The following is an 11508-nucleotide window of genomic DNA, read 5'->3' as shown; positions in this document are numbered from 1 at the left end:
ATACCTACCCCACCATTTTTTCTATTTAAATAATAGTCTTTTTAGGTAAGATAAAGACCAAACGCGTAACAAAAACAAACAGTAAGGACTTTCTAAGTTAAAAAAATAAGTTAGGGACCAAGAGCGTAAATTATCCCAACCCATAGGGACCATTTGTATAATTTACTCTAGAAATTTTCTGGAATCTTTTAAGTTCATGGACCTAAACAAAGAGTTTTGACTTTCAAGGTCAAAACCACTAACTTTTAAGATCTAAAAGTGTTAATTCTTAAGTTTGTATTAATATCTAAATCATGTTATGACAGATTGGATCCAGATACTAACTACTTGGGTAAAAAAAACTTTTAAAGTCAAACCCACAAACTTTCAAAGTCAAATCATACTTTGTAAGTAGATTATATAGTGGTTTCCTACCATTGTAATGGGTTATTCCTGCTATTGTTGGCAAGAAAAACCTTCAGGTTCTTTTTATTTGTTTGTACACAATTATATATCTATACAAACCTTATATTTTGCATGCGAGAGAGAATGAAGAAGCCTAATGACATCTTTCTTATTTGTTTAACTAGACGTGGGCTTTAAAATAAAGAAGCCTAATATATTTTGCACACATAATCAAATAGCAATGTACTTTTGTTTTTGATAATTAGTAATCTTTTTTCCCTAAACCAAATCTATATAAAAAGTGAGAAAAGAAGGATGCTATTAGATGCAAAACAACATTAACCAAAAAGAACCAACATTGTCAAAATGTTCAATTTGACCAAAAAGGTCAAAATAATTATCATTATTTTAAATATTATTTATACTTCATGTTATACAACTTTTGTATTATTATAAAGTTCTTTTTGTTTATTTTTAACTCATCCAAGTGACAAAAAATAACAACATAAATGGTCAGTTTCACCAAATTTACCAAAATGTCTAAAATGGTCATTTTTTTGTGTATTTACTTGACCAAAAATCATTGGAACCAGAAACAAAAAATGTCAAAAGAACAAAGAAAGTCAAAAAGATCAAATTGACCAAAAGGGTCAAAATTGATATTTTTTTCAAAAATAATTATATGCTTTTAGTATAAGACTTTCTTTTGGATGTTGCATTCATTTTCAAGTTTTTTTTTGTTTATTTCTTAGAGTAAATTAACGTCCTTATGGTTTGGTCAAAATTGCACATTTGGTTCCTAGCTTTATATATGTAAGGGACGAAATGTTGGGAATGCAACAAGATAAATTAAGCACTTCGAAAAATGATAAATGATTTCGGTAACACTTGCGGAATAACACTACTGAAAAATTGCAAATGAAACTGAATACGATATTTAACATGGTTTGGTCTAATCTGACCTACGTCCACGAGAGAGAAAGAGAGAGAGAGAGAGAGAGAGAGAGAGAGAGAGAGAGAGAGAGAGAGAGAGAGAGAGGGGATTTTATTAACACCAAGGAAATTAAAATCATACAAGGCTAAAATATGCACTTGTAAACTCTTTGTAAAATATCACTCATAATTATTGGCTGCCAAAAATTAAGGCTCTGCACAAAAATTAATACCTCAATAATTTATATGTGTATCTATTCTCTATGATGTTATATTTTTTATCTGCTTGCTGGTGCACATATTTATAGTAACAAGAGCCGTAACATTAATTTTGATTCACACATATGTGAAATATAAAGCCACAATTGCTGAAATAAACTTGTCATCCATGAATCCCTTTTGACCATGCACCAATAAATGAATCATAGAAATTTCCTTCTGTGGACATTCACCAATTTACTTCTTCACATGTGAATAAAGTAATTGTAAAGTTTCAATATTGGCCCTTGAACTATGTTATTTAAGGCTCTACTAGTCCAACAATCTCCCACTTGGAGAGTTGAATAGCATAGTCTTTTTCTGCCATCCATTCCTTATCACTCTCTTTCGGTCTCTACCATGCCTTTTTCTCAAACTTCTGAAAGGCCAGTTGAAGCTATACAAAACTTTAACTTTTCAGTGGTAACCACCTTGGTGAACATATCTGTTGGATTCTTCGTTCAAAGGATTTTTTTTAGATTCAAACTCCCATTATTAATTAACTCTCTAATAAAATGGTACCTCATATGAATGTGTTTCGTTCTACTGTGAAACACCAGATTCTTTGCTAGGTTAAGTGTACTCTGGTTGTCACAATGGAGTATACAATCCTCCTGTTGCATTCCAAGTTCTGATAGGAATTTCTCCAACCATATAAGCTCTTTGGATGCTTCTGCAATAGCCATATACTCTGCTTCTGTGGTTGAGAGAGCGACACTCTTTTTTAATCTAGACATCCAACTTATTGTCTTACCTCCGATTATGAACACATAAACTGTTGTGCTCTTTCCCGAATCCACACATCCACCCAAATATGCATCGGAAAACCCTTTTATGATTACCCCTTTTCTTCTGAAACATTGGGCAACCTCAAATGTTCCTTTCAAGTAGCATAGCAACCACTTTACTCTCTCCCAATGCTCTCTTCCTGGATTTGACATAAACCTACTTACAACTCCCACTGCATGAGCAATATTTGGTCTTGTGCATACCATTTCATACATCACGCTACCAACTGCAGATGCATACAAAATTTTTGTAACATCCCAAATTTCAAGGCCAAAAAATTTCATTTTTAAATAAGTTATTATAAAACCAACATTATGAGAAAACCTCCATAATATCATATCATGTCAAAACCAATACGTCAATAATCAAAACATATCATCATAAAACAATATTAGAATGTAATCCCAAAGATCTCGTGTGCGGAAGACATAGTGTGATGCGTTGCGATCAATCCGACTCATTTCCTTTGAAAAGCGAAGTACCTGAAACCAAAACTAAAAACCGTAAGCACAAAGCTTAGTGAGTTCCCCAATCATACCACATACCATACAACACACATACTACCAAGCATATCCGAGTGTTGGCCTACCCCTTCGGTATCTTTTAACCGGTATCCGGGGACTGTCTCACCCTTATCAATACCACATAATAACATAGCATAACATACATAAATATACTATCAGACATATCTGGGTGCTCAACCTACCCCTTCGGTATCTTTCAACCGGTAACAGGGAGCTAACCTCCCCATCAGTATCTTTCAACCGGTAACCGAGTACTATTTCACCCCTACCACTACCACATAATAACATAACATAACGTACTGCTAGGCATGCATGGGTTCTAATGACCCTTTCAGTATCTTTCAACCAGTATCCGGAGACTATTTCACCCTTACTACTACTAACACATATAACATAGCATCCTAGCACATAGAGCATATCAGATAGTCGCAAACCAGACAATTATCACAAATACAATCATCTCATACATAGTTACCTACTAGTGGGCCGGAATTGGTGCCTTAGACCCACCTCTACTAGAAGGTAACTCACCTCACACTGCTGAAGTCCTGTAGACACAATCTCAGCTGCTGGTTGACAAATTCTTGAACTGTCAATATAAAACATCACCTAATTAATCGTTGGGTCCCAACAAAAAAATCATAAGTCCATGCTTGGGGTAAAAGACTAGTTTACCCCCATCTTAGCTTGATTCAAGCTCAAGGCCCAATCAAAAGGCCCAAATATCATATAATTATAAAGGCCCAAACTATGGCCCATCTATAGCCCAATTTTACAAATTGGGCCAAACTCCTCTTATGGGTTGTACCTTAAAGCCCATTAATTATTCTAGTCCGCTTGCTTGATCTTGGATGACCCATTAATAACCCAATAATCAATTTCCAATAGAAAGGCCCAACAATAAACCCAAGTGAAATTAGGGTTTCACATAAAATGATAATTAGGGTTAAGTGTTTCTCACTTAACACATTAAGGACTTAATCCATTAAGTCCATCACTCTTCTAAATAAATCATATGGTGTGATTGGGCTTAATACACAATTCCATTCCAATGGCCTAAATGTGGGTCCCGATAAGTCCAAGCCTATAAATCTAATATTAGGGTTTTCATAAACCCTAATTAGAGTTTCGAACCCCATCTTAGCCCAATAGGCCCAATAGCTAGGTCTTTTAATCAATTAGGGTTCATTAGGCCCATTAGTCACATGTTTGGGCTTTTAGGTCAATTAGGGCTTCATTAGGCCCAATAGGGTTTTAGTTCCTTTGTCTAAACATTCCAAATGGCAGGAATGCTTATGATTTTGGGAGGGGTGGCGGCTGCTTATGATTTTGGGTTAGGGTTAGGAAGAACAACGCTTAAATACCATGCCTATTAAACTACCTTCCATAATGGCAGGAATGGCCCCTCTCCATAACATTTCTTTCAATCTTAATCCAATATTTACCTTTTAGTCCTTGATCCCATAATTTCCTTTCATAATAAGTCACAAAATTAACATCCAGCCCCCCCCCCCCCCCCTAATCCTTTAAATCTTTTCAATTTAAGTCCATTAATTACTAAACGTACCCTGACTTCTGAAATCCTTTTCAAATTAAATCTAGAACTTACACTTTTAACCCCTAACTTCTAAAATTTGACAATTAGCTCCTCGAGACCAACACCTTACTATATAATTATTGATTTTAGGGCTACTACACATTCATTAATTAATTAATTAATTTACTTAATAAACAGGGTATTACAATTTTATCCATCTGTTCCTTGTCTTCTTTTGTCTTTGGGGATTGTTTCTTTGAGAGACTCAACTGACTTCCCAAAGGTGTACTTCTGGCCTTAGCATCTGCCATGTTGAATTTTTCTAAACCTTTCTTGATTTACTTAGCTTGTGAAGGTTTTAATGTATCGGTAATTCTATTTATGGCTATGCTCATTCCCAATATCTGCTTTGCAACCCCTAGGTCCTTCATCTCGAACTCTCTGGACAACTGCTTCTTAAGCTTGTTGATCTCCTGTATGTCGGATCCAACAATTAACATGTCATCAACATACAATAATATGATGATGTATGTGGATTTGAATTTCTTTAAGTAACAACAGTGATCCATTTCACATCTGTTATAGCCACTCCTTTGGATGAAGCTATCAAACTTCAAGTACCACTGTCTTGGAGCTTGCTTCAATCCATGCAAGCTTTTCTTCAGTTTGCACACCATATTTTCCTTACAAAATGTGGGAAAACCCTATGGTTGTATCATGTAGATGTCTTCTTTCAGGTTACCACGGAGAGAAGCTGTCTTCACATCTAGCTACTCTAGATGGAGATCTTCACAAGCTACAATACCCAAGACCATTCTGATTGTAGTCATCTTTACAACTGGAGAGAAGATCTCATTGTAATAAACTCCTCTCTTTTGTTGAAACCCTTTGACTACCAACCTTGCCTTGTATCGTTTGGTGCCATCAATCTCATCTATAACCCGAAACACCCATTTGTTTTGCAGTGCTTTCTTCCCTTCTAGGAGCTTGACCAAGGACCAAGTGTGGTTATGGTCAAGCGAGCTCAACCCATCTTCCATAGCCTTCTTCCACTATATGGAATCTTTCATCCTCAAGGCCTCTGGATAAGACTCAGGTTCACCGTTCTCTTTCAACAACAAGTAATTAGTTGAAGGAGAATACCTAAATGTAGGTTTTTGTATTCTAGTGGATCGCGAACAGTAGGAGTAACTGTCTCTGCATCATCTGCAACCTCTTCCTCTGAACTAATATTCTCTGATACATCGGAGCTCCCACTGCTTCCTGAACTTTCACCTATCTCTGGAGTACTGATAGGTTTTGCAACTTCGTCATCTGAGATTTCTTCAAACTCAACTTGATCTTTCTTTACGGGTTGTTTGTTACTGCTAGAGCTCTTTGCAAGTTCATCCTTGTATAGAGCACTCTCGTTGAACACCACATCCTGACTTCTAATAACCTTCTTATTCATGTTATCCCAAAAGCGGTACCCCATGTCATCCAACTCGTAACCTATAATGGTACAGTTCAAAAGAAAAAGAAGAAACGGTCGACAAAGATAGTGATGAAGATGAACTTGAATTTGAAACTACACCAATATTTGCTAGAAAGACAAAAGCAATCAAAAAGAACATGCCTCCGAGAACATTAGAGAAGCCTGACACATATATGAAACAATTTGATATTCCAACATCTTTCCAAGCTCCAAGAAACAAAAGAAATGGCCTATCTTTCCAAGCTCTAAGAAACCAGAATTTGTGAAAACTCAAGAAGAAAGAAGAAAAAAAAAAGGTTCTACCATAAAATTGCCAAAGACAAGAAAGATGTGTGCTCAATCTACACATATCAGGTTAACTTCTATTACCTCTAGAATATTTAATAAACAAGATTTTTTTTTTTAAAGAAAAATTTTGAACTAGTCAAGCCTGGAGAAATGACAGACTTTCACATAGACATATTTCCCAAAAGATAGACATTTCCCAAAAGATGAACAGGAGTGATATTAGTACTTTTTGTGAGATTCTTGCTACCAAACCTCAAGTGCAAATAGAAGATTTTTGAAATGGAACTCGATGATCTTAATCAGAATGAATGAGAAATAAAATATTTCAAACTCATTCTACAATGAAATTTGTCAAACACTAAAAACTACTTATAAACTTATTTCACTTTAATACAACATAACCTAATCCAAACATTTTTTTTCAAACTTCGACAGTGATACCACATAAGTTGCTTTAAATAACCAATCTCAAACACCCCCCTTATTTCTATTCCAAATACTTTGAATTTACATTTTTACATGGTAACACATTAAGTTGAAACCCCATATCCACATACCACATTAACACATTATACAAACAAACATCTAATAAAACTCACGATCCGGGAACATGAGTGGGGCAATTAAGGACCAAATATAAAGCCCGGCTGTGACCCATTCAGTGCCTATACGAACCCAAACCGATGTCCACCCGACATCAATGAGATCCGAGCTTTCTGAACTACTCCACCCCGATAAAAGCATTGCTGAATACATACTCGCGGATGCAAATATCAGATGGAAAAACATGTATGAATAAGTCACAGGCCTTGGTTCAGCATCTTTCTTGCCTTTTTTCCCTTCTTCTAGTTCATCGGATTCTAAAAGTGACGATCTTTCACCTGTGGTTTAAAAAAAAAAAAAAAAAAAATAGTCTGAATGGAACAATTGTCCAATGAATATTTCGCAGATTATGTAGTTGTGTCAAGTCTGTATGCGAAAGGTCTCACAAGTTTATCATGTATAAAGTATTGTTTGTTTTTTCTAAAAAAAAACTCTTCTAATCACTTATTGTTGCGTCGCACAGCAAACACACAACACTTGGCCCTTCGCAGCTGTTTGTTTTTCAAAAGACACTTAAAAACTAATGCCCGTTTGTTGTATGTGAAAGGTCTCGCAAGTTTATCATATATAAGGTACTATTTGTTTTTTCTAAAAAACCTCTTCTAACCACTTATTATTGCGCCGCGCAGCAATAGGCCTTCGCAGCTGTTTGTTTTTCAGAAGACTTCTGACTTAAAAACTCTAGCGCGGATACTGCGTGGTGCAGCACTTGACCATTTGCTTCAAACCTCTTCACACCTTACTTTAACTAATTGCAGCAGTTTGCAGAGGTTAAAAAACAAACAAACTTTTTATTACATTCTGCAACCGTTTGGTCCCCCTCTTCTGCTACAGAGGGTTGCAGAAATGGTATTTGTCCGCAGACTTCAGACATTTTCGCTTCGAAAAAACAAACGGCACCTAACTCTTTACTGTTTCGTATGCGATTTGATTGTTTGCATTTCGTATATGACTAGAATGGTGTAATAGAAAGAAATGAAAGTAGGATGCTATTACCTGCTCTTGGAGAAGATGGAGGGGAAAGGAAGGTGGTAGAAGAGCCAGCACGAAGGGCGGAGTATAGCACTGAGAGAACAGTTGTAAGCATACCGAGAACAAGTGTACTTGTTGTGACTGCTTTTGATTTGTTAAGACCATTGCACACGTAATCTCGGGGTTCAGCAGAGAGAGCAGTGTAACAAACATAAGCACAATAAACTGAGATCACGGATGCGGGTAATAGGCTACCATTCACCTATAGTTAGTTTTGGAAGACAAACTTTTGATATAAGTCAAATCACAATTTTTTTTTAAAAATAAATAAATAAAACTTACAGCTGGATGCAGCGCAATGATGCCAAATGAAAGTGCAAGAATCATTGTCATGACAAGAAAGAAGATATTTAGACCACAGTCATAGCCAGAGGGATTGAACCAAATAAACAATACTCCTGGAATTGCAAAGGCAGCAATATAGCAAATGATTGATACCACAAGTAAAGCAACAAACCTGAAAAGTATTACATTAAAAAGGTGATCAGTAATATAGCAAGTAAAAATGTAATGGTTTTTCTGTAATTTTCCTAAACAAAGAAACAGGTTTTAACTTTTAAGATAGTTTTTTCATGGAAACTTGAACTAACCACTTTTGTTCATCTCTAGCAACCCAAGCATCGTTCCATGAATGTGTAGCATCCAGTAATATAATCACTTGGACTAGTAAGAAGAACCCTGCTCCAAACTTTGATATCCATCCTGCAAATTTAAAGTGTTTTGATTTATATCAACTAAACATTTTCTAGAGGCGAGCAGATAATGATATGAAGTAACATGAAATAATGAAGTTGCATAGCTATTTCATGCAATTAGCCCTAATTGCCAGGGTAACTAACCATAGACTGATATAACTGGATTCGGAAGGAAGAACATGAGAATGATAAGCAAAGCCCAGATCACAATCTTGAAGATCCATCCACCATGGTGCCAAGCATCACGTGTGTCATTTTGATCCTTTACACCAATCAGCAAAATAGCAAGTATTGTGAAAAACAAGCAATTTCCAAGGCTGACACGAAGAACAGCTTCCATTTGGAACCATTCATCCGACAGAGTATCGGAAGTGTTTATCCCTATAAACCGCAAAACAAAAAAAATTTGATTGTTACTGATAATTAGCTTAAATTTCAGACAATAAAGTGATAGGACATAAACTGAACCAGTTACGAGCTGCGAGCACGAAATTGGAGAAGGGAATCACTAAATTCAATTCAATTGTTCATGAAACCATACAAACGAACAAACCCTAATCACGAATTCATGTGAGAGTGTGAGGTGAAAGGGAATAACTAACATGGGATTTGCTTCAAAAGAGGAGTGCCGACTTCACGAAGGACCCAAGAGACGATCAAAGAGAGACCAAAGAGACCGCAATAGCCGAGCCTAGCTGATTTCTTTGTGATTGTTGATGCCGCCGATGTGCACAAACCGCATGTCAAAGACGCACAGCATCCAACCAAACACGACATCCTGAAATTCGTTCTCCTTTCTCACAGGCACGAAGACGATAACAATTTCGCTCGTTCAAGGCTTCAAGCTACCTCTGTTTTGATTAACGGATCTGTACGAACTCTCACGTCATTCACTGCTTTGTTTTGATAAATGGACCGACCTTCCTTTTCCATGATTAATTTTCTTGCAAACTTTTGTTAAAGCATGTAACTTTTTTTTTCTTTTTTCTTAATAGAATAAATTACATGTTTGGTCACACACCTTTGGTTAATATTACATCTTTGGATCAAAGTTGGTTATTATTGTAGAAATGGTCCTTATTTCAAATCTTTGGGGTTGTTTTTTTTTTTAAAGAAAAAAAAACCTCTTCTAATTACGTCATAGAGAACATGTACATCACTTGGCCGTTTACAGTTATTTTTTTTAAAGTCATTTGACTTAAAAAACTAATGTACGGCGCAATATTAGATCTCCTTTTCAAACCATTTCTCACGTTACTTTATAAATAACATATATTTGTTTTAATTTTTTTTCAACAATATTTATTATTTTAATAATATTATGAAATATATTATAAACAGTTCAAATATATTTTTTATATATTTTTCATATAATTTCAAACCCGTTTGATACATTTATATATATATATATATATATATATATATATATATATATATATATATATATATATATATATATATAATGTTACATTATCTATAACCAAATACTAATAAATTATAAAGTTAATCACTAAAATTATCAAATATTTTAAAACTAACAAAAAAAATAATCATCGTCTTGAAAATTTTAACAAAATGAACATATTGTTCGCTAAATTAATAACTTTATTTATTAATATTTAGCAATTATTATGTTTAATTGTTTTATATAAATGTATTTAAAAATCATATCACCATAATGATCTTTATATTTGATTTGTATATGAATAAAACTAGATAAATTATTTTTAATTATTGTATGGTTAATTTTAATTTATTTCAGTAGCCCGCATACATTAAAAAAACAAAAAGACTTTTTATTGCAGGTTGCAGACGTTTGATCCACCTCTTCTGGTGCGGAGGGTTATAGATATGGTCCGCAGACTACAAACATTTTAGTTTCGAAAAAACAAAAAACACCTACATTATATAGACTTCCATTGCTTGAAAAGCTCATATTCGTTGTTTGCAATAACATCAAAGACAACTTAATATCTCTAAATCTCATAAACTTTCATGGGATTTCAATGTCAATCAAATCAAAATTATATAAGTTCGATTAGGATTCGTTATTGATGTGTAATTTACAGTCTATAAAATGCAAATGAAAATCAAGATTTTTTTAAGATTATCACTAAACTAATATATATATATATATATTATTATTAATAAATCATTTATAGTAATAACACATTTTTTATTATAAACAAAAGAAATTTAACTGTAGGTGTTATAGTGACTACTTCAAATTGTTTAAGATTCTCGTATGCATTTGTTGTAGGTGTCATGATGAGATGCACTAACGTATATTAATTTTTTTTAAACCAATTAACGAAATCTTTGATTTGAAGCAAAAACAAATTAAATTTTGTTGAAATTGAAAATTTGATTGATGCTGGACGGAGTTCCACTTAACATTTGGGGCAATAGAATTTGTGCGAAAAGGTGCCAATAGGTGGTGTTGATTAAGTAATCTTGCAAGTCTTGTCGCTTTTTAAGGGTATTGTTTGTATGTAACTAAAATATTGGACAAGTAACATAACAATTTGGACATGACAAATTTAAAACCTCATGGCCCTTGTATTGCAATAATCAAACATCACAAAAGTTTTTCTAAAATGTATATATAAAATATATAAGAGAAATCTTCAGAAAAGTTTCAATATTTACGAAAAAGTTATACTTTAGTCTCAATATTTTTTTTTGAACGAAAAAATCCTGAAATCGGCAAAAATGTACAGTTTGACCCTTTTTGACCGATTGAAACCGGTACCAAATTAATTTGGGATTATTTCGTAAATTAATCCAAAATATTATGATTTTTTTGTAAATAAAAAATATTATGATTTTTCTGTAAAAAAAATATTATGACTTTTCTACAAACAGAACCCTTATTATTATTATTATTATTATTATTATTATTATTATTATTATAGATATTAAAGATGGACAATCCTTGAACAGTAAAGTTCCTAAGGAGTTGGCAAAATTGGTCCCTGTTTATTTGTGTGT

At 34.0% G+C, this 11508-nt stretch overlaps 1 protein-coding gene across 1 annotated transcript; it reads right to left on the bottom strand.

The window, feature by feature from the left end:
• Positions 1 to 6640: 6640 nt before the first annotated feature.
• On the bottom strand, positions 6641 to 9440 carry LOC144997050 (Serinc-domain containing serine and sphingolipid biosynthesis protein). Its single transcript, XM_078956867.1, has 6 exons — positions 9120 to 9440; positions 8662 to 8898; positions 8413 to 8524; positions 8105 to 8279; positions 7787 to 8024; positions 6641 to 7068 (listed from the first exon to the last, which is right to left on the bottom strand). The coding sequence occupies exons 1-6, from the start codon at positions 9292 to 9294 to the stop codon at positions 6773 to 6775; spliced, it is 1233 nt and encodes a 410-aa protein (XP_078812993.1). The 5' UTR covers positions 9295 to 9440; the 3' UTR covers positions 6641 to 6772.
• Positions 9441 to 11508: the final 2068 nt, after the last annotated feature.

The sequence above is a fragment of the Lactuca saligna genome, chromosome 5 (assembly GCF_052625555.1).
Source record: "Lactuca saligna cultivar CGN05327 chromosome 5, ASM5262555v1, whole genome shotgun sequence".
Lineage (NCBI taxonomy): Eukaryota > Viridiplantae > Streptophyta > Magnoliopsida > Asterales > Asteraceae > Lactuca > Lactuca saligna.
The sequence above is the reverse complement of the archived record's forward strand: the minus strand, read 5'-3'. Positions and strand labels throughout refer to the sequence as shown.